General features: G+C 34.9%; 1 protein-coding gene across 1 annotated transcript in view; it reads right to left on the bottom strand.

Annotated features, from left to right (window-relative positions):
* Nucleotides 1–5563: 5563 nt before the first annotated feature.
* ZNF804A (zinc finger protein 804A) overlaps nucleotides 5564–23131 on the bottom strand; it is a 274940-nt gene continuing 257372 nt past the window's right edge. Inside the window, exons 3-4 of the mRNA XM_037152018.2 lie at nucleotides 11685–11815; nucleotides 5564–9173 (exon numbers count right to left, since the gene is read on the bottom strand). Coding sequence (XP_037007913.2) covers nucleotides 5984–9173; nucleotides 11685–11815 — 3321 coding nt within the window. The 3' untranslated portion in view covers nucleotides 5564–5983. The remainder of the gene's footprint in view (nucleotides 9174–11684; nucleotides 11816–23131) is intronic.

Genomic DNA, 23131 nt, shown 5'->3' with positions numbered 1-23131 from the left:
TAACTGGGCAGTTTCAAATCAGAGATAATGATGGTGATTTGTTAAAAAAAGGGGATAATGTGTACTATAAGTCAGTAAACATTTAAGACGGACATAATTAACTCAAGTAAAGTGGTTAACTTCTATAAGTACGATTAGGATGGGGGTGTCAAACTAATTTTCACCGGGGGCCACATCAGCCTCGGGATTGCCTTCAAAGGGCTGACTGTAATTTTAGGACTGTATAAATGGCACTACTCCTAAACAGTTAATCCACAGCTCGGTGCTGCTGAGCCAGATAAACAAGGTGGAGAGTCGATTTTAATCCTCAGGGCTTGTGTCTGCCACCTGTGAACTAGAAGGATAAAGATACTATGTCCAGGTAGCAAATTAAGGCAACAAGAAGATTTGGATCCATTGGGGCAACACAAAAGGTGCAAAAAACACCAGGTAACAGGTAAATTCTCCAGAACATAATGTCATGCTGATAGAAGCTTGGAAGAAACCTGAGATCTTGTGTTGTTCTGCAGGAGCTGGTGGGCTAAGGAGGGTAACCCAGGAGCCTGCATTGGGAGGGTTTTCCAGTGAGAAGCCCAGCTGTAGAGCTAAGTTAGTGAAGCTAGAGAAACTGGGTTGTTTTATGCATGAGTATTAGAATCTTGCCTCCAATCCACTGAATCCTAGTTCCTGAAGGATATGATGAAAATTCAGTTGTGGCAACAGTGTTTGGTGAGGGGAATTAAACACGGAAGAACCTTTTTGCAGAAGGCCTGTCACAAAAACTCCTTTACTTATTATGTGAGCTTATGCCTCCTATATATATTATTAGTAAACATGAAGAATAAAATTAAATTAATATTAAATGATGAAATTAAAATAGTCTTAGACATAATCAGTACAAACATGAATGGAAGATAACAATATTAAATAACAAAGTATGATGAATTCAATTGAAATGTAATGAGATCTATTTTTTAAAAAATCTAAAATATATAATATAATATTCTAAATAGTGGGGAAATAATAAATATATAGAAATATACTTTATAAAAATGTTAGGAGGTTAATTTATAAAAAATTAAAATGCAGCAGTTGAAATCAGAATTCTATAAATAAGAAAAATACTAGTAAATACATAAACAAGTATAATTGAAATATTACCAGAAAAATAAAATTAATAAAAAATAATTTTGTCATTTTAGATGATTAAGATACTTTTAGTTTTCTACCAGATTTCTGGCTCCAGTAGGTGCCATAGGTCATATTTCAAGGGTTGAAAGTTCAGGGAAAGTGCTGGTCTATCAGATGACTCCATGAGTAAAGAAAAGGATCTTGCTCTGGGCATTTGGTTTTACCAGCAATGATGTCTTTGTGTGAAGGCAAAGTGAGCTCTTTCTCTGGACCAGTGTGGTCCATGCTGGGTTGAGGGCGGGGGAAATCCACAGGGCAGGCAGCTGGTGGACTGGATTTCAGGTACACACAAACCTCAGAACAAATTGAGTAGTTTTTTACTACTATCTTCAAAGCAATATCTTGAACCTCAACTGATGATATAAATTAGTCTTAAGTTTTTATCCAATTGTATTTTATTTTTTAATTAAAATATTTCATTTATTTAGTTTTAGAGAGAGGGGAAGGGAGGGAGAAAGAGAGGGAAACATCAATGTGTGGTTGCCTCTCACATGCCCCCTACTGGGGGCACAATTTGGTTTGCAACCCAAGCCTGTGCCGTGACTGGGAATCGAACTGGTGACCCTTTGGTTTGCAGGCCGGCACTCTATCTAATTTTATTTTTGAGAGAAAGTAAACAATTTATTGGAAAGCACCCCTGGTGGCAATTTTCACTCTCAAGCACAGATGTTTAGCTAGGAAAATAAACAACAGGAAAAAAAGTGGAAACAAGAGTGAGAAAGGAGAATGCAGTACAGTTGCGGGGGTGGGGTGGAGCAGGAAACACATTGGTGAATGTAAGTTCAATCTATTTTGGTAGACGTAATGAAGTGCCAAACTTTGGATAACTAAGATTATGCATGTCTATCTCCCTTAGTATACTTGAATATCGGAGCAGCAGACGTGTTCCATTCATTTCTTGATCTCCTAATTTAGTCTAGTCTCTGACACATGATGTGTTACTGTTTGATGACAGGTACTAATAGACAGATAAGAGTTAGTAAGTGCTGGATAGAAGGACAGATAAATAAATAGATAAAATTTGTGCCTACCTCCTGGGGTAGGGGAAAAGTTTAAAGCCATGCTTTGATTATTGATTTTGTAGTTCTGTTTTAAGTGTTTGATAATCCCATTAAAATAAGTACTACTTCATGCTAACCAGTGTTTTGAAGTCAGAATTTTTTAGCAAATTATATTTTTAGTTTGACTGATTTAGGACCATTTTTGAGTGAAATGGATAAGTTTCAAAACTGTAGTACAACCTGCAAAGATTTTATTTACATTTTTCCAATTCATTTTATCCCCTCATTCAACTTGTATTATTTACTGTGTCACATACTACATTAACTCAAAGAGGTCTTATTCTAATGAATTTAACAAATGAGAAAGTATATTCAACACTTAAAACATTACAACAAGATGTGCCCACAGCATGCCTTATAAGAATAAAGGTCAGGGAACTAATTTATCTGCAGAATGAGGGAAACTGGGAAAGAATCCATAAAGAATACTGACACTCAAATTAAATTTTGATTCATAATAGTTATCCGAGTGCAGAAAACTATAGTGAGGAAGCCATTGCAGGATAACAGGACATAATTACACGCACTCCAAGTTGATTCTGATTTAGTAGACAGAAGGGTGGCCTGCAGGAATGCCGGATGGACGGTCCTGAGTAGGGAGGCTGGAACCTAACTCACTATAGGTGTTCCATCATGTTAAGGACTTCGATGTTTGTCTCAAGAATAATTGAGAACCCACAACAGGTTTTATAGTAGAGGGTTGTAATGATTAGATTACATTTTAAAAATGTCTGCCTGGCAGCAGTGGGGAGGATGAATTATAGGAACGTGGAAACTGGGGGGAAAGACATTAATTTATAACAGCAAGTCAGCAATTCCGCTTATCAAGGACTAGGGTTAGAACATATAGTGTGTAGGAGTGGAAAAAATTGAGAGAAAATTAAGGAAATAGAGCTGAACTGATTCATTGATTGATTCAATATGGTCATGACACCCTAGCTTCTGAATTGGATAATAGAATTTTTCCCATTTTTTTGTTTTATAATAATAAATTCATAGAGCTTAAAAACAAAGAACAAAGAAACATTTTCAGTGGTACCTGAGTTTTGGTTTTGAGTTCAAAATACTTGGCCAATTTCCAGGGTGAGATGCTTTGAGGACAGTTTTCAAATCATAAAGTGAAAGAGAGGGGTTATTTGGTTATAGTTACGGGCTACTTTCTATCTTTGGGTTTTATTTTGTATTATAATTCATTCATCTTTGTAATAAATAAATGATATAACAATGCCTGTAACTAGAAGGCTAGAGAGTTATAAATGGTAGGTAAGAGATAATGTTATGTTATTTAAATGTTTGATTTTACAGCTATACATTAATTTACACATGGATAGGACTGTTATTTCATTAAATGGTAGCCAAAAGCGCTTCCAGAGTGTACTGTTAAGCTGGTCTGACTCTTGACTGGTGGTCCTGTGAGAGCCCTGTTGCCTGATTAGTCCATCCTGACTTACCTGTCTGATTGCTTTCCTTGATGTTGATCTTCATTCAGCCCATCAGCCCGATTCACTTGATTCTGAAGTTGGTGTTATCAGAAGAGATGAACTAGCATCACATTTTGTACTCATTTTAAGTCCCCAACATATAATAAATGCCCAGACTATGTTTACAGTATCTTATCAAAAATGAATTATCTAGATGAATTATTGACCATCAGAATGGCTTTGACATGCTTAACTAATATGTGTTTCTTGTCCAGCCACTGGTTTCATGAAAACAAATTGATTTCTGCTGAGTTTCAAGTTGTCTTAACTGAAAAGTTTTTCCCTCAGACTTCCCACTTTCTATAATATATCTAGAATCTAACCGGGTATGCCTAATCATACCATTTAACCAAAGGGAGTGTAGGAGAGCAACAGAATTGAAAAAATAAATAAAAGAAATGGTAGCATGAAGAATAAAGTAGAGAAGACACACATCACATAAATGGTGTCTGCAATGAAATTAAAAAGACAAATAACAAGAGGAAAAAGAAAAAGAATAAGGACAAGAGGCAAGGGACAAACAAATAGGATGACAGAAAATGACAAAAAGAAGAGGTAAAATCGCGTATTTTAAAGTGAAACACTTGGTTTGATGGTGAAAAGCGGAAGCAACAATTCTGCTCTGAGATTAAAACAAACTGGGTCAGCGTTCCCCAGTAGAGACTACTATCTATTTTATTTTCAAGGAGAGTTTCAAACATTTTGCTCGGGGAAAAATCATCCGTTCCAATTCTAGTTCCCATTTTTGGAACATGTTATCTTAGAGCATTTGAAATTAAATTGCTTCCCTTACCATTTTTATCTCCTATTTGTCAATCACAAAATGGTATATTCACTCTTTCACAACCATTTTTAGGAAACATTTAAATAAATGATGATTATAGCACATTATCAATCAAGTATATGACTGTAAGTTTTTTCTCTTATTTCTCTACTTAAATTATAATTAAATACAGGTTTTATTTTGATACAGGAATATACATTTATATTTAATGTTGTTTAGGGTTACCCCGTTGCTAAGGGGAACATAAGAAATAGCATTTCCTTAGTCCAACATAAATGTTGTTTCTCTTCAGAAGGATTCAGTTGGAATCTTTGTGTCAGAATCATTGCCAGGCTGCTGTAAACCCTTATCATTTGCACATGATGAAGTGAACCCTCTACCAGGCATGTAGACTTTGTCTTACTAAGTGGCATGGACTGGACAAATACACATAGAAATCCTCTCTTGGGAAGAGTGTGGTGTTTCCTAATTTTCTATTTAACTACATTCCTTAATACAAACAGAAGCACTTGAGTAAACAAAAATGCAGAAATCATTAAAAATAAAGCAGAATCTGAAAGGACATCATAAAACTTTCCAATTGTCCCTGGATGATTTAGAAATAGGATACAAACATGACCACTAAAAAAATGTGGAGAAGGAAAAGCTATTTATTTATACTCCTTCCCGTTTTCACAAATTAAGAGTATATGTAGATACAGATTGTTTTCATGTCATTCTTCCCAAGATGTTACATAACGGATAGTGATTTATTAATTTATTGTCTAGAGGCCAAGTTGTTCAGGAAATTTAGTAAACTGTGAGCATAAGCAACATCAGAACAAATCAGAAAAAAACAAATATATCTCTTATACTTATTCTGAAAGAGGGTATCATAATTTAAGTCTTGATAGAACTCTAAAGATATTTTGCAGGATCTCTGGGTTTCAGAGGTAACTACAGATAGAAGAAACAATATAAATCCAAAACCTATTGTTAACATACAGTCCCCACACAGTAAAACCAACTAAAACAAAAGTTTTATTTACTTAAATATTTAACAAAAATTTATTGCAAGAGATATTTTTACTGACTTTACAGTTTCAAGGAACATGGTACAAAACATAGTGCCATCAGCTTTGTCTAAACATTAAATAGGTGCAAATACACAAAGATCTTAAAAAAAAACAAAGCATACTTTACAACATAAAGTACAGTGCTATAAATATATTTTATGTACATTATACATAATCTTAAGACATCAATTTAATATACAGCATATATTGTATTGATTTTGAAACTACTCAGTGCCTTAGTAATATTATATATCAGAAACTAAGAATTTATTTGCATCATTAGACTTACAGTAAATGATTTCATATCAGGGAGGCCACAGTTAGGCTAGTTTCTTCCCACCATTCAAAAAGGCCAGGTTCCGCTTCCATGAGCGTTTACACACGCAGTAATAGTTTCCACGTGCACCTTTTCTTTCCCTTTTATGGTGGCAACTAGAAGAGGGGCTGTAGGGGAATGACAGCAGGGTGTGGGGAAAGCAGGGAGGGGAAGAGTGCATGGGGTAAAGGTGGGAAAGCCAGGTGGCTGGGATGAAGAACTGAAGCTGGAATGATGGGCATCTGAGGAGGAGCAACAAAAGTTGGCTGATTCCCAGGACAAAGCCTCGGTCCCACGGGTCCGATCGAGAGTTGAGGTAACGATGTTCTGGTGAGAGCTGGGACTTGGGCCAGAAACTGGTGGTGCGGTTGAAGCACTTTAAAGGTTCCTGCGGCGGCAGGGGCTGCAGTGTGGTGGATTGCGGTTACAGAGGTAGAACACAAGGGCTGCTGCAAAGGCAACGGCTGCAGAGCTGTGCTGGGGGGCGCGAGGGCAGCTGGAGGAAAGGCGAACTTGACTTTGCTGGCCAGCATATTCGGTGGTATGATGTGCTGGTAGACCTCACAGGGGATATTTTTGAATTTGTCATGGTTTTCAATTGGGATCAGTAATGCTTGTTCTGGTAGAGCCAGTGGAGCCAGGATATGCTCGGTCGTTACAAAGGTATGACCACTGACATGTGCTTCTTTGAATGGTAATGGTGGTTGTGCGTTAAGAATTCCTGAATTAAAACGCAGCCACTCAGTTGATGCTTCATTCACCTTTCCTTGTGGAAGGGCTTCAGCCAGTTCATAATGACAAAGGTATGATTTAGGTTGTGACTGTCTAAAGTTCTTTTCTACATTAGGCACCTTGGAAGGAATTTGTTTTTCATTAATATTTATATTGTTTTTTGCTTTGTGTTCGAGCAAGGTATTGTTGATTTCTTCCTTTGGGGGGGCGCTAGCTATGTCGACAGATGCAGCGGGTTCACTGGAAATCTCTGGCAATGCACCAGAAGTGGTGGTGGCCGTTACTGAATGCTTATTCGCACCACTGGCTCTGGAAGGAAGGGGACTGCTAGGGGGTGAAGTCAGTTTGTTTTCTACTTGGTCTGTTTGTTCTGAGTTCCTTTCAACATGTGCGATTTCTCGTGGTTTTATTTCCTCTTTTTTACCTTCACTTATTAACTCATCCTGATGACATAAGGAAGAATTGCCTGTCGTGGGATAATCTGTATCCTCTTTGAGTTCCAAAGCTTCAAATCTGGTGTGAAATCTGTTTCTTTTTCTCCTCCGTTTCCTTTTGGGCTTAAAGGGAGCAGAAGCATGTGGTGGTCCCCAAAAATCTCCCGGTAAATAATTCTGTTGATTTAAGCTTTCATCTGAAGAATAAGAATATGAATGTTGTCTACGTTTTTGATAAAATATTTCTGATTCATTAATGAGAGAATTATAACCTCTCTTAACAGCCTGATTTTGATGCATGCATTTTATGTCATTTTGAAGTACTAAGCATCTGTGATCCTGACTACAGCTGGACATTCTGGCTTTACTACAGTAAGTTCTGGAGTATGCTAAACAGTGTTTCCCAGAATGCATCATTGTTGGATCCGATAGTTCATTTAAAACAACTGAGTTCTTTATACAATGATTTTTAGAATTGACATCATTATTATTGCATTCAGTGTTCCAGGTTTTACACATTTCTTTATTTTCACTTAAGTATATAAATGCTGACTTGGGCTTTTTATCAGGTAATTGATGTGAGTCCAATAATTGCTCTACAGCTGAATCCAGCTTTTCTGAAATTGGCTCCAGTAGATTTTTCCTACTCATATCAGTGCAACTATTTTCTGTTTCCATTTTGAAGAGAGTTTTTGATTCTTTGGTTTTCTCCCTATGACGATGGTGACATAACTTTCTTCTTTTTTTCCTTCTTCTGCTTTTATGGAACCAGTGTTCATGCATATCTTTCCATCTTGTTTTGTATTTCTCATGAGTATCATATTTTATTTGCTTTTTAATAAAATTATGTCTTTTTGTTTTTCTGATCCTACAGGAAATATTTTTATGCTTCTGACCCATATTCTCACTTCTTTCAGAATCACAAGTATTAGAGAGAATGTCTTCAGCCAAAACAGGAGTGACTTGGGTGGATTCATTGCTGCTACCTCCAACTCCATCATCTGTGAGTCCTGCAATAGATCTGTCCTTGCAATCCAAAACTGATCTCTTGCCAATGTCTTCTTCCTTCTGCTGAGAATAAAGGTCATTTAAGGGCAGCTTGTTTTTACCTAGATTGTTGTTTAATTTAGTGGACTTAAAGTCAAAACAGAGAGGATTGCAGCTATAGGAAATTGATGGCTGAGTAGTTGTGTAAATGAGCATTTCTGATGGCCACTGAAGAACTGTGGATCCGTCTTTGTTAAGTACAGGTGCAAATGGCTCACAAGGTCTTTTACAGAAATCTGCTTTTTTTCCTAAGGTTATATTATCCTCCTCAGAATTTGAAGGGGCCAATACCTCGGGACCATAATTTTTATTTTCAATCTCAATTGTGCATGCGTCATTGTCCTTAACATTTTCCTCTAGGGTAGCTTGTGAAGATATGCAATCATTAGCCTTATCAGGAACTGTGCACTCATTGCCTGGCAACTCGGAGCTGTTACCACTCATAGTTACATCTTCATTAATAACATCTTCCAGTGGTAATTCACCTGTTAATGGTACAGCGTTTTGACAATTATCAGCATCAGAAGCTAAGGGGAGTTGAAACTGGCAAAATGAAGGTAATGATAATGTATCTTTTTCACTAGAAACATCTTTCATCTCTTGAGTTTGAGCAGTTTCTTTGTAAGTACACATTCCCTCTGGGGGATGAAGAGAGTTAGCTTTCTCCTCAGGACTCAAAAGCACGTCTGTTGGTGAAGCTAGTTGAAGATGACAAGCACCAGGGACAAATCTGCTTTTTCTACTTAATCCTTTTTCCACAGAGGCTTCATCACTGTGTTCACAGAAGGCTGCGGCTGAGGACTCCAGCTTCACCGATGCTTTCTTTGGAAATGCAAAAGAAAAGCCAATTTTGTGTCCGTGAATTCCCTGGGCTCGATCTCCAAGTCGATTATTTTTTGTATAATTATTTGCGTTTTCTGGAGCTGTAGGAGCAGTGGTGACATCTTTAGCATTCTCTTCACTATGAATCAAAGTATATTTGGAATCTTCCTGGTTATTAACAGAATCCACGGCAGCTCGTTGGGAAATCTCATTACAATTTTCTCTCACAGTAACAGTCGTTGACTTGAACATGGGGCCACTTCCAGGAGCACTACAAAAGTAGCGAAAATTATATTAGACGGGGCACTCTGCAGTATTCAAACACATTTATCTCGGAAATGTCATTATAACTTTTTTTTCAGTTTTTTAATCTTCGTGAAAGAATTACTTTCATATGGTGCAATCGCCTTCCTAAGGGTCACAATTACATTCAGTTATTGGTTGTCATTTGGTGTGACTTGGAGGCGCTATGACGAGGTCGCTTTTACAGCTCCCTGCTAACAGCAGTGGCACGGGTACTCCCTGCTCTCAACCAGCGCTTCTCCACCAAGGTGGTTTACCCCCGTGGTCTCGACAGAGACATTTTTAAGTATTACAAACTTTTCTAAAATAAAATAACTTTTAATGCACAAATACTTAACATCATTTGTACTATATGGACCATATGAAAGACTTAAAGAAAAACCCCTCATCATGCCCTCAGAAGGGCTGGGAATTCACCAACATTTACTGAAACTGTAACACAGGCCAGCTGGCATGCTGTAATGAAAAACTTACTAAGAGATAATACTAGCTTGATGAGAGTTTTGAGTTTTTAGAATTGATATTCTTAGTATTTAAAAAGCACCCAGAAATTATAAATGGTAAAATAATATACAGTAAACATAAAATAAATCTAAAAGAAAAGACTGCTTACTTAAATTGTGATTTCTATTTATTTGGAATTTCAGTATACTGAAAAAGTGAGCTGTGACTAAAAGAATTACACTATCTAGCACATAAACAGGAAACTACCTAAATATCATCTTTACCCAGACAGAATCATGCTATGCAGAATTGTCTGGCTATTTACAAAGTTAGTTTCTTAGAAATTATAATTGGCTAAATTTTAGAAACTATTTTCTTTAATCTTTAACACAATAGACTATTTTACTGCCTTATTTTATATTTAAAAACAGCACTACTTTTTAGCTGTATATCTTTAGAGTCACCAAATTGATGGGAGAATCATCTGTGGGACCATATGTGCATGTATGTATAATGTGAGATATGTACAATATGCTGAGGAAAGTAGTGTAGATAAAAAGCATTGCTCTTTTGTACATTTCCTATTATTAACTTTAGTTCTTTTAGTATATTAGGGTTTATATTTGCAGATGCTACTCATTGCACATAAATTACAAATGTCCTTTGATTATCTTTAGCAGCAATTTTCAACCTTTTTCATCATGTGGCACACATAAACTAATTACTAAAATTCTGTGGTGCACCAAAAATTTCATTGTATTTTTGCCAACCTGACAAAAATAGGTATAATTTTGATTGATTGATGAAAATATAATAGTAATTACCTACCCATTTTGCTCCAAAGCAACTTATAAAAAAATCAAGTGCCTATACCTTTATACAAGGATTTCTGTTATGAAGAATTAACCAATCAGGTGCAACCTTACTATGCAATGTGACCAATAAGATGCAACACTATTAAATGACTTGCATATTTGTTGTTTAAGACAAGGAATTCATACCAGTGGCTTCTGTTGTGTTGGAGGCTGTCATTTTTTTTTAATTTGACAATCTAAGGGAAGAGAGGCCAGTGCCCCTGACTAAGTGGTCAGTTATTGCATGTTTTAAAAATTCATGAAGCAACCCAGTTGAAAATCACTGCTCTATAGCATAAACTTGCACTTGTATAATTTTTCATTTATTACCACACAGACTGAAAATATCTGCTTGGTACAATTGGATAGCAGTTATATTTTAATAATTTCATATAAGATTCCAAATGCACTTAAATTTTATTTTGATTTTTTTCCAAATTTGACATTCCAAGGAATTTTATACACATATATGTATGTGTGTGTGTCTATATTCCCTAACAGTATTCTGTACAAAATAAAATTATATAAAATAGCTTGGTTTTAAACAATAGTAAGAGAGACTTATGTATCAGGAGGAGAAGGAAAGGATAGTATAAGTGTGGTTTTCTTCTCAAACCCTTGCCCTGGCTTGAACTGTCAGTTCTAAATTTTAACACTATAGTTGCTATTAGAAACAAGTCAGAGTGTAACAGTTGTGAAACTTCTAACAGTCTAGTGACAACAAACTAACTTTGACCTACCTCTGACATGTACAGCATCTTCCCGACCCTTTAAAAATATAATTAAAATAATTTTTTAAAGTTTTTCCAGTTTATAATTAAATAGTTCCTCTTAAAACTCCATTTATAACAAAGGTCATACGATGGTGTTTTGGTCTCTTCTTCAGTCAAGTGTTTTTGATTTCTCCAAGAAATAGAATCCATTTCAATAAGATAGCTTAAACAGCAAAATAATGTCAAATTTACTCTACATAAACTAAAATTTTACATTTTTGACTTTTTATTAAAATATGCATTAAACACATGTTTGCATAAAATTTCAATTCAATTTACTATTTAAAGCCCACAGAGAGCCATGAAAATGTGAGTCTTATTTTTGGTATAAAAAAATAAATTTTTGTCCTTTATTTCTGTTCCTTTTTTTTAATTTTAAGAAAATTTAACATTTTATTGCATACTCACCACACAGTTTCTTTTCTTAGCTCGGCCAGTTTGTGCAGACGTTGGAGTGCTTTTTCCTGTTTTCTTTCATCTTTCCTCGACTTAGATGCTACATTTCGAGCAAATTCCCTTTGTTTCAGTTCTTTGAGCCTCTGTTTAAAAAAAATATGGAAATGATTAATAGTGTTTGGATCTATGGCAATATTAAAGTTAGTATTGTTTTTATTATTGGAATTTTCCAATACATCATCTTTGCTTTGACCTTATCTAAGAAAAATGCAGTATTTGTGACAACCCACTTCAAAAAAAGATATTTTCTTATCCTTTTGGCTTGTGAAAATGCTGAAACATATTATTACCTTATATTAAAAGATATATCTATGTCTTAGGTAAATTGAAATTGAGAGCTTTCATTTCTGCTTCTTGATTGTTTCCTGACAAAGTTCTCTGCCTAATTCAGATGAACTTGTAGAGCCCTGTAAACCTCTAATTTTCAAACACAATTATCTTGTGTATTTCAGTTATATATAATAAATTTCACCATATTTTGATGTCCTGTATATTGGAAAGAGAGCTGGTAGTTTTATATTTGCTAAGAATAGTAAATGTTTTATGTTAATTCATAAGATAAATGGCCTCTACTAATGTGATTTAAAATAATCCTCCCCCTCAAATATTAGGTGTATTTCCCAAATAATTCAAGATATGACAAGAAAATGAATAGTGTTTTTGTGTAAATTCTTTTTATATTACCTGTATTTTTCTTTTTTTAATTTGTTGATTCTTAGAGAGAGGGGAAGGAGGAGAGATGATAGATTGATTGATAGATAGATGATAGATAGATAAATAGATATTTGCTTTCCATATTGGTTAATTCTTGTATGTGCCTTGACCAGAAATCGAACTCTTATTGCGAATATGCTTCAACAAACTGAGACACCCTGCCAGGGCCTAGGTGTATTTTTTATCTATATTATCAGGCTCATTTTGAGGTTGAAGGCAAGGAAAAAAACATATCAACCTGAACAGAATTGATAAATAGTCATGCATGTGGCATGATTTAAGAGACACCAAAGTAATTGTATGCCCCAAATATTTTCACTATAGTCTTTCAGAAACACAGCATATGGTTATTGAACATGCTTAAAGTACTATATTTTCATGAAAGATCATATTATGCAATTGTAATATGTTAGATCCTTAGAGTGAGACTATAAGAGAATAAATATATGTACTAATCATGATTTTATGAATGTTTGAACAATGTTTTAATAACTGTTTTATATATATACACACACTGATGTACACTGAAGGTTAGAACAATGCCTGGTATGTAAAATGACTGTTTAATAAATATTTGTCATTTATATGTGCATCACTGTAGGTCCTTCAAATTAGGAATTTTCCCCTCACAAAAAAACATAGTAATACTACTAAAATAATATTAGACTCTTGGTAATTCTGAATTGTATCTGCTTAATTTCAACTGCTTAAGCTTTAAATAAACTTTAATATTTTAATTGATGGTATTTATATAAAATGTGTATAATTATTTTAAATTATTCTAGAATAATTATTTAAAAATATATTTTGAGAATGAACACATGCATTGACATATCTCTGAAGAATGGGTTTATTCAGAATTGAGTTTAGATAAAAGGCAGACCATGTCATAAATATCTAAATTGTACAAGTATTTTATAGACAGTAAAACATCAATTATTTTGATACAATGATTAAAATTTTATAATCTATAATAAATTATTTATTGATCATAGAAAAGATCAAGAATTAGAGTATAAGAGAGAAAGGGCATTTTACTTATAAAGGTTGGTTCCTAGTCTTGGTCATCACTATTTTCTAAATTCTAGCTGTCATATCAAGGCTCATCCAAGACACAATTATTGAGCATTATCAATAGTCATTCTGCCTGGCTGGTGTAGCTCAGTGGACTGAGCACAGGCCTGAGAACCAGAGAATCATGGTTCAATTCCCAGTCAGGGCACATGCCTGGGTTGCAAGCCAGTTCCCTGCAGGTCAGTTCCCAGCAGGGGATGCACTAGAGGCAACCATACATTGATGTTTCTCTCCCTCTCTCCTTCCCCTCTAAAGATAAATAAATAATTAAAAGATAATTAGAGCAAAACCCTTTAAAAATTTTTAAAAGAAAAAGAAAAAAGTAGTCATTCTGTTAAGTGGCTGGAATTTTTAAAAAATTAAAGAAAAATTTTTACCTTTATCTGGGCTATGTCTATATGTCTGTGAGTGTATATATGGGCAAGTGTGTATAAGTGTACATGCAATTTGAAGAGATAAGGAGAAAACACACACAGGAAGGGATACCAGCAATCATTGGCTGAAGCATCTTTATTGTGCCATATAAAGACAGATGGGATACCCAAAAAATCCCAAGAAAGGCTGCCTGGGAAAAGGATACCTGATCTGGGTCTTGAAGGCTATAAAAGATCATGAAGGAATAAGGGTTGGGTATTGGAAGTGGGAGGATATGTCAGCAAAAATAATAATTTTGTATAAATATAATAATAGGAGCATGCGTATTCTAAAAAAAAAAATGTGTGTAAAGAAGTATGCCAGAACAAAGTGTATTTGTGGAAGTGATGAGGATTGATGAATTATAGGGTCCAACCAAATCACGGGGCCCTGACAATCATATGAAATGTGACTAGAAGAAACATTAAAAGACTTTAAATGGTGCAGTGCCACAATAGACTTTTAATTTTATCGAGAATCTTCTGGCATTAGCATGCTTAAAATTTTGCCCTGGAACAAAATAAGAGGCAAGGAGGTACGTGATGGGTATGCTGCAGTGAGTACCCGCCACCCATAGTCGAGTCACTTTCTGTCATTGTATATTTGGCACCTTTAGCCTTCTACCGCCTCCGACCCTTCCCCTCCTGTAACTACCATACTGCTGTCTGTCTGTATCTCTGAGTTTCAGTTTTCTATCTCTCATATGAGTGAAAGCATAGGGTTCTTAGCTTTTTCTCACTGACTTATTTCACTGAGCATAATAGTCTCAAGGTTCATCCAGGTTGTTGCCATAGTGGTATTTCATGTCTTCTTATGGCTAAGTAGTGTTCCATAAATACACATATCACATTTTCTTTATCCAGTCCTCTATGGAAGGACAGTGTGGTTATCTCCATGTATTTATTGGCCACCACAAATATGACCTTATTAACAAATGTCACCCCAATATATCTAATAATTAAAAAAACAAGGAGAGCAATAAGTAGGATGTACATGATCCAGATGAGATGTATTAACACCTCTTCTAAGGAAGTTACAGTAGGGAGGAAAAAATAAAATTGGAGACTTCTTTGATATGCTTGAGTGACCTAAAAGAAATGCATTTTCTTTACTGAGAAATACCACCTGCCATTCTAAGAAAGAGACATTTAGTCCTAAGATTGTCAGGGTGCTAGATGGAAGATGCTAACAGAGAATCTGAAAGTCCACAGAAGCTGTTTTTTTAAAGTAAATGCTTAAGTAAATCAAAATGCCAGGCAAAATATAAAGTTGCAATACCAAAGAAAGAATTGATGTTCAAAGAATTCTAAAAGTTCTTATTTAAGGATAGTGGTATTTTAACTAATCATGATAATTTATGTCCTACTATGTCCTTTGGGAAATTGGGGACCACAAATAGGAAAGAAGACTATTTTAAATAAAACCTTTAGAATAAAAGTGGGTTTCTAATATATATATGTGTGTGTGTGTGTGTGTGTATATACATATGTATACAAATTCTATTTATACCTATATAAGATAAGTTAAAAGTACACTGCTTCTAACAAAAAGAAAAAATATAAAATGCCAAGAATTTTACTGTTTACTGTTTGAATGTTGAGATTTGAATTAATCCATTTCCATTTACATCGTAGTTAAACACAAGTATTCTGTTAGTTATCAAATGTCAATATTGTTGTGTTATTTGTGACATACTTGGGTGATTGACATGGCTGGAATCAGCCCCTAAATTCTGACTTACATAACTGTGAATATTTAGAATGTAAATGTAGTTTTAGTCTTATAGAGGTGGTCAAGGAGCACCAAGCTATTCAAGGACTGTATTGACCTCAATCTCCATCTCTATAAACATAATTCTCTTATCTCAGCTCCAGGCTTCCTGATATCTAAGTAAACAAGCTTGCATAATATTTAACAACTATTCATGTACAGAGCTTATAGTCCTGGTCATATACTTCAGTTACTTTTAGGCTTGAATTTATCAGTCTTATTTATTTATTTGTTTGTTTGTTTGTTTGTTTTTATATTTCTATGGTACAAGATCTGTATATTGCATGGAATGTCCACCACCCAAAGTCAAATCATTTTCTGTCACCATATACCTGGTCCTGTTTAACCTTTATCACCTTGACACCCTCCTTTCCTCTGGTAATCACAACACTGTTGTGTGTGTCTCAGTTGCAGTATTATTAGGTTGCCCAAACAGTTCGGTTTAATGGCTCTAGTCATGCCTAACTGTTTTTAACTTCATTCAAAACAATTTTGTTGAATTGTATTGTGACTGCTGTCATATCAGCATACATTTAAAAATTAATCAAAATTGATAAATTTGGGGGAGCATTTTAATATTGAGGATGGAATAAAATATGCAACATACTCAGCATACTCACATTGGGTTTTATTATTTAAAGAAAGGTAAAATGCAACTGAAATGCAAACAAAAGTTGTGTACAGTGTATGAGGAAGTTGCTGTGACTGATTAAATATGTCAAAAGCAGTTTGCAGTGTTTCATGCTGTAGCTTTTCTGCTGGATGATGGTCTACAGTGGGTAGACCAGTTGAAGCTAATAATGATCAAATCAAGATATTACTGACTGGTGTAGCTCAGTGGATTGAGCGCAGGCCTGTGAACCAGACAATTGCGGTTCGATTCCCAGTCAGGGCACATGCCAGGGTTGCAGGCAGGTTCCCTGAAGGCCAGTTCCCAGCAGGGGATGCACGAAAGGCAACCATACATTGATGTTTCTCTCCCTCTCTCCTTCCCTTCCCCTCTAAAGATAAATAAATAAAATCTTTAAAAAAAAAAGATATTACTGAGAACAACAAATGTTATATCACATGGGAGGCAGCCAACATACTCACAATATCTAAATCAGTGAAGTTACTGGAGAAAATGAAAAATGTCCTATTTTATAGAAAATACTAAACAGACTTTTTAGTCATCCCAATATATACAACATATGAGTGAAGTCATATGGTTCTTAGTTTTTTCTGTATGACTTACTCTGCTTATCATGATATTCTCAAGGTTAATTCATATTGTCCAGATGGCAGTATTTTATCTTTTCTTATAACTGAGTAGTGTTTCATCGTATCTATGAATGTACCACATCTTCTTTATTCAATCATCTATCAAAGGACACTTGTTTGTTCCATGTCTTGGCTACCATGAATAATGCTGCTATAAACATAAAAGTACATATATCTTTGTGAAAGTTTTCAAAGTTGGGGGTTAACCACCCAGAACAGAGTATGTTGAGTCATATGTTAACTGTATTCTTAATTTTTTGAGGAACCTCCATACTGTTTCCCACAGGGCTTGTCCCAGTTTACATTCCTACCAGCAATGAATGAGGGTTCCCTTTTCTCGACAACCTCTCCAACCTTGTTAATACTTGTCTTGTTGTTAATAGTGATTCTGACAGCTGTGAGGTGGCACGTCACCGTGGTTTTGAATTGCACTTCCCTAATAACTAGTGAAATTCAGAATCTTTTCATATATCTGTTGGCCATCTGTGAGTCTTCTTGGGAGAAGTGTCTGCTCAGGTCCTCTGCCCATTTTTTTAATTGAAATGTTTATTTGTTTGGTGTTGAGTTGTATGAGTTCTTTACATATTTTGGATATTAACCCTTTGTAAGAACTGTTGTTCACAAGTATCTTCTCCGATATGGTTGCTCGCCTTTTTGTTTTGTTGGTGGTTTATTTTGCTGTGCAGAAACTTTTAAGTTCGATATAGTCCCACTCATGTGGTTTTGCCTTCATTTCCCTGGACTTTGAGGTCAAATTCATAAATTCTTCCCTAAAACCAAAGTCCGTAAGTGTAGTACCTGTGTTTTCTTCTATGTACTTTATTGTTTCAAATCTTATATTCATATCTTTGATTCATTTTAAATTAATTTTTATACATGGGGTTAAACTGTAATCTAGTTTCATTTTTTTGCATGTGAATTTTCAATTTTCTCATCACTATTTATTGAAGAGGCTTTCCTTTATCCATTGTCCATTTTTGGCTTTTTCATAAAAAATTAATTGCCCATATACATGTGATTTTATTTCCGAACTCTCAATTCTGTTTCATTGGTCTCTGTGTCTGTTTTTTCTGCCAGTACCATGTGGTTTTAATCACCATTGCTGTAGTATAATTTGAAGTCAGGTAGCATCATATCTCTGGCTTTATTCTTTTTTTTCCTGAGAATTGCTTTGGTTATTCATGGTGTTCTGCGGTTTCAAAAATATCTGATGATTTTTTTGTTCTATTTCTTTAAAAATGTCACTGGTTTTTTATGGAGATTGCATTAAATCTACATATTACTGTGGGCAATATGTTGATTCCTCCAGGCCATGTACATGGAATATCTTTCCATTTTACTGTGTTTTTTTCAATTTATTTTATTAGTGCTTTATAGTTTTTAGCACATTGGTCCCCCACATCCTTTGTTAAGTTTGTTTCCAGGTATTTTTTTGTTGTTGCAATTGCAAAGAAAATTTTTTTTCTGAAATTTTATTTTTAATATACCGGTATGTAGTAGATTTTTGTGCATTGATTTTTGTAACCTTCAATTTTACTGTATTTGTTTATTGTTTCTAACAGTATTTTGGCGGAGTCATCAGTGTTTCCTATATAAAGAATCATGTCATCTGTAAAAAGTAACACTTCTTTATTCCCATTTGTATGCCTTTAATTTCTTTCTCTTGCTTGATTTTTCTGGGTAGGACTTCTAGTACTATGTTGAGTAAGTGGTGAAAGTGGACATTTTTGTCTTGCTCCTGCTTTTAAAGGACAAGTTTTCAGCCTTTCACCATTGAGTATAATATAGGCCGAGGGTTTGTCAGATATGGCCGTTATTATGTTGAGGTACTTTCCTTCCATACCTGTTTTATTGAGTGTTTTAACCATAAAGGAATGTTGCATTTTATCAAATGCTTTTTCTGCATCTTTTGATATCATATGACCTTTATGTGTAGCCAGAAGTTTGTCAATTTTATCAATCTTTGCAAAGAACCAGCTCTTGGTTGTAATTTTCTTTATATAGACCTTTTGTTGTCTATTTCACTCGATTCTTCTGTAGTTTTTATTATTTCTATTCTTCAGCTGACTTGAGGTTACTTTTCTTATTTTTCTAGTTTTTTAAGCTGTAATGTTTGATGGTTTACTTGGGATTTCTTTTGTTTCTTGAGACACATCCGTAATGATACAAATTTCCCTCCTATTGCTTACACTGTATCTAGAAAATTCGGTACACATTGTTGTCATTTTTATTTGTCTCAATATATCTTCTGATGTTACCTTTTATTTCTCCTCTGGTCAAGTCATATTTTAGTAGTATGTTGTTTAATCTGCACATTTTTGTGGGTTTCTCTACTTCCTTTTTGCAGTTGATTTCTAATTTTAAACCATGTGATCAGAAAATATGCTATATGTAATTTCAATCTTCTCAAATTTGAGTCTAGTTTTGTGACCCAACATATGGTCTATCATTAAGAATCTTCCAGGTGCATTGGAGAAAATGTTTAATAATCAGTTAAACATATTGATATTAAATGATATATCATTAATGATTAATGATGGTGTATCATTAATGTTTTACCTATAGTTCATGCATTTACTGAGAAAGCTACAATATTTTATATACATATGAGCCATTTGTATTTCACAATTTAGGACTGATATTATTTCATAATATTTATTAAGTAATATTATATACATTACATTGACTCAGAAAATAAACATCCGAGCAAAGGTAGCATTATTTTCATATTTAGAGAAGACAAAACTGAAATTAAACACCTTTTTGACACTTGTCCAGAATTGCATGCTGGTGGATCCTTATTCACAGTCTCAGCAACATGAACTCCCACTCACTAAGGATGACCTGGCTATAGTCCCCACTGTGTGCACAATTTGCCAGCAACAGAAGTAAACACCAAGCCCCCCAACATGGCACCATTCACAAGAGCAATCAATCAGTTGCCTAGAGGCAAGTTGGTTATATTGAACAGCTTCCTTCATGAAAAGGGCAGGGTTTTGTTCTTCCTGGGATAGAAGTCAACTTTGAATATAGATTTGTCTTTCCTCCATGAAATGCTTCTATCAAAATTGCAATTCATGAGCTTACAGAACACGTCATACATCATCATAGTATTCCACACAGCATTGCTTCTGATCAAATAACTCACTTCACAGAAGAGTATGGCAATAGGCCTATGCTCATGGAATGCTCGCTGAACTTACTATGTTCCCCATCATGCTCGTTTTCATAGAATAATGGAATGGCCTTCTGAAGACTCAGTTATAGCTCTCTGTAGGTGGCAATACCTGGCAGAGCTGGAGCAAGATGCTCTAGGAGGCTGTATTTCTCCCAATCAGTGTCCAATATATAGTTCTATTTCTCTCATAACCAGGATTGAATGATTCAAAATTCAAGAGGTGGAAATAGAGGTGACACCACTCACTATTACCCCTAGTGATCCACTAACAAAATTTTTGTCCACAATATGATGCTCTGTTGGCCTAGACATCTTAGTTTCAAATGGAAAAATAATTCCACCCGGAGACACATCAGTGGTTAAATCTGCTACCATGTTGTTTTGAGTTCCTCAAGACACTGAAGGACAGGCAAATAAAAAGTTACTGTGCTGGACTAGATGACAAATTCTGATTGTGAAGGGGAAAACAGTCTATTACTCCACTATGGAAGGAAGAAAGATTATGTCTCAAATATGAGAGATCCCTTTTGGTGTCTCTTAGAATTACCATGTCATGTGATTATAATCAATGGAAAACTATAACAACTCAGTTCAAAACTGTAACAACCCTAGACTCTATAGAAATAAAAGTTGGGTGACCCCACCAAAAAAAGAAGCATGGCTAGTTCCTGTTTTGCTCAGGGAAAAAGGAATTGATAGTGGAACAAGTCAGTTATAAATACCAACCATGACCGTTTGTCTCATTATAGTTTTACTATGCATGAATATATGAATATATTTATATAGTCATATAATATTTTCTACTTTATCTTTTATTATATAACATAGAGTGAATTAAATTTGGATCATAGTGTTTATGTATTAACTTATACTTTCTCTAGATAGGATATCTAGAGAATGATGAATGTCGTCTGCAGAATTTGATCCTCTTCTGAGGAATGAGTTAGTGAATTTTTGGTTATGTGCAGGATAGTTATATCATGTTAGGTGGTATATGGCTGGTTATTGTCTTTATATATAAGTAAGTACAACTTAAGGAAATATCCATGGGTGCCAATTTGACCAGGGGTAGATGTGGTGGTAAATTATAAATGTCATAATACCCATTAAGCTAGTCTATAATAGCCAGATATTTAGTTAAACCTCTGTGTAGATGTCACTGTGAAGGATATTTTTAGATGAGCTTAATGCTTAAATCAGATGAGTGATCAGATTTACTCATTAAATCTTAGTAAAGCAAATTATCTTCTATAATATGGGTGGGCCTCATTAAATCAGTTGAAGGATTTAAGAAAGAACACTGAAGTTCCACAGGAAGAATTATACTTCCAGACAGCCTTCGAAGTTAAGACTGTAACACATAAACTCTTTTCCGGGTTTCCAGCCTGGTGGCCTGCCTTGCAGATTTTGGACTCGAACTTGTCAGCTCCCTAAATCGTGTGAGCCAGTTCTTTAAAATTAATCATTCCTGTTCTCCCTCTCTCTCTCCCTCCATCCCTACCTCTCCCAGTCTCCCTCCCCCTAACTGCTCCCTCCATCTCCCTCCCTCTCTCTCTCTCTTTTTTTTGTTCTGTTCCCCTAGAATCCTGGTAAATAGAGAACAGGCTTTTGCTAGTAGATGGGTAGTCTAGTTGTGATGTTTGTGGTGAACGTTGCAAATTGCCTTTGCTTTATCAATTGCATTCTCCTACTTCATTAATAGAATTTAAATATTGAAAGTACAGAAAGGTGTTCAACTAAAATAATAAAAATTCCAGCTTCTAAGTAAATAGGAGTGGCTATGCGACAGTCTTCGCTAACTGAATTAAAAGCCAGAATCTCTGAGAAGACTATCCCTGGGAAAAAAATAAAGTGTCATTAGAAAAAAAATCCCCTTTCTGTTTTTTTAACCATGATGTTTGCTTCCTACTGTTGTGTAATTGTGTGTCTAGGTGGGCAGCAGCCACCTTTCAGTTGTGAGGCTATCGGTCTGACTGAGAAGGACTAGATGTTAAAGTTAGCAGAGAACAAAGTTCCTATTCCCTAATAGTATCATTGAATTACTGCGTCATCCCAGGACTGATCACCTATGTCGTTTGGCAGAAAAAATATATGTATAAGCCAACATTATTTGCATTTCTCTTCCTAGCAGCTGAAATAATCTTAACTTACATGTCCAGTTACTAGATGTGTGACTGGATAATTCACTCGATATTCTTAGACCTTTGCATTTCCAGGTAAAGATGCTAACAGTGCCTAAAGTTTTTTCTTTAATTTTCACATTCTGCAATCAATATTTTCATTGCCATCTTTTAAAATGGTTTTGGTTGGTATTAAATGAAAATGTATGTTTAGAATCATAAGAATTGCCTTGTTAAGTGTTTTCCCTACTATAAGTAAATTCATTATTCTTTTGAATTGTTCCAGTACTCCTGTTCTAGTTTTATATTTCTTCATAAATATAAATATATTACCCACTCTTACTGCTTCCACAGGCTTAAAATTTTCTATGAATTTCCAAGAGTTGATTGTATCACAAACTATTTTCAATGGCTTTTGAAAAATCTAAGTATGCATTCTATCTTGCATGGAAGTAATATCCTCAAAGAATTACAACTCAATCACCATCTCTATTTCTTGAATCAATTTAGCTTTCTTAGAAGACAGTATGCAGTGAGTACTATTAGAATGTTAGCAAATATATTTCTTCAGAGAAAGTTAAGATATTCAGCTGAATGGTATCACACTTCAATGTGTAATTTCCTTCTAGTCATTATTTAATCAATGACATTATGCTGAGTGAACTCATGGAAGACTCTCTTAAAATTTCCTTTCCCATTACTATCCTGAATGTGTATCATTTGGACTTCTCTCCGGGCAGCTTTAAAAAAATCTAATCTCTTAATGGCATATCAGATCAGAACTATATCTTTCCCCAAGGCCTTGCATTCTTTAAATTCCATTAACTCAAGTTTCTCTTTGTGGACAAAATTTCATTCTAGTTCTAATA

This window comes from Artibeus jamaicensis, unplaced genomic scaffold, assembly GCF_021234435.1.
Source record: "Artibeus jamaicensis isolate MK-2021 breed Jamaican fruit bat unplaced genomic scaffold, CSHL_Jam_final contig_391, whole genome shotgun sequence".
Classification (NCBI taxonomy): domain Eukaryota; kingdom Metazoa; phylum Chordata; class Mammalia; order Chiroptera; family Phyllostomidae; genus Artibeus; species Artibeus jamaicensis.
This window is presented reverse-complemented; position numbering and strand designations above follow the sequence as displayed.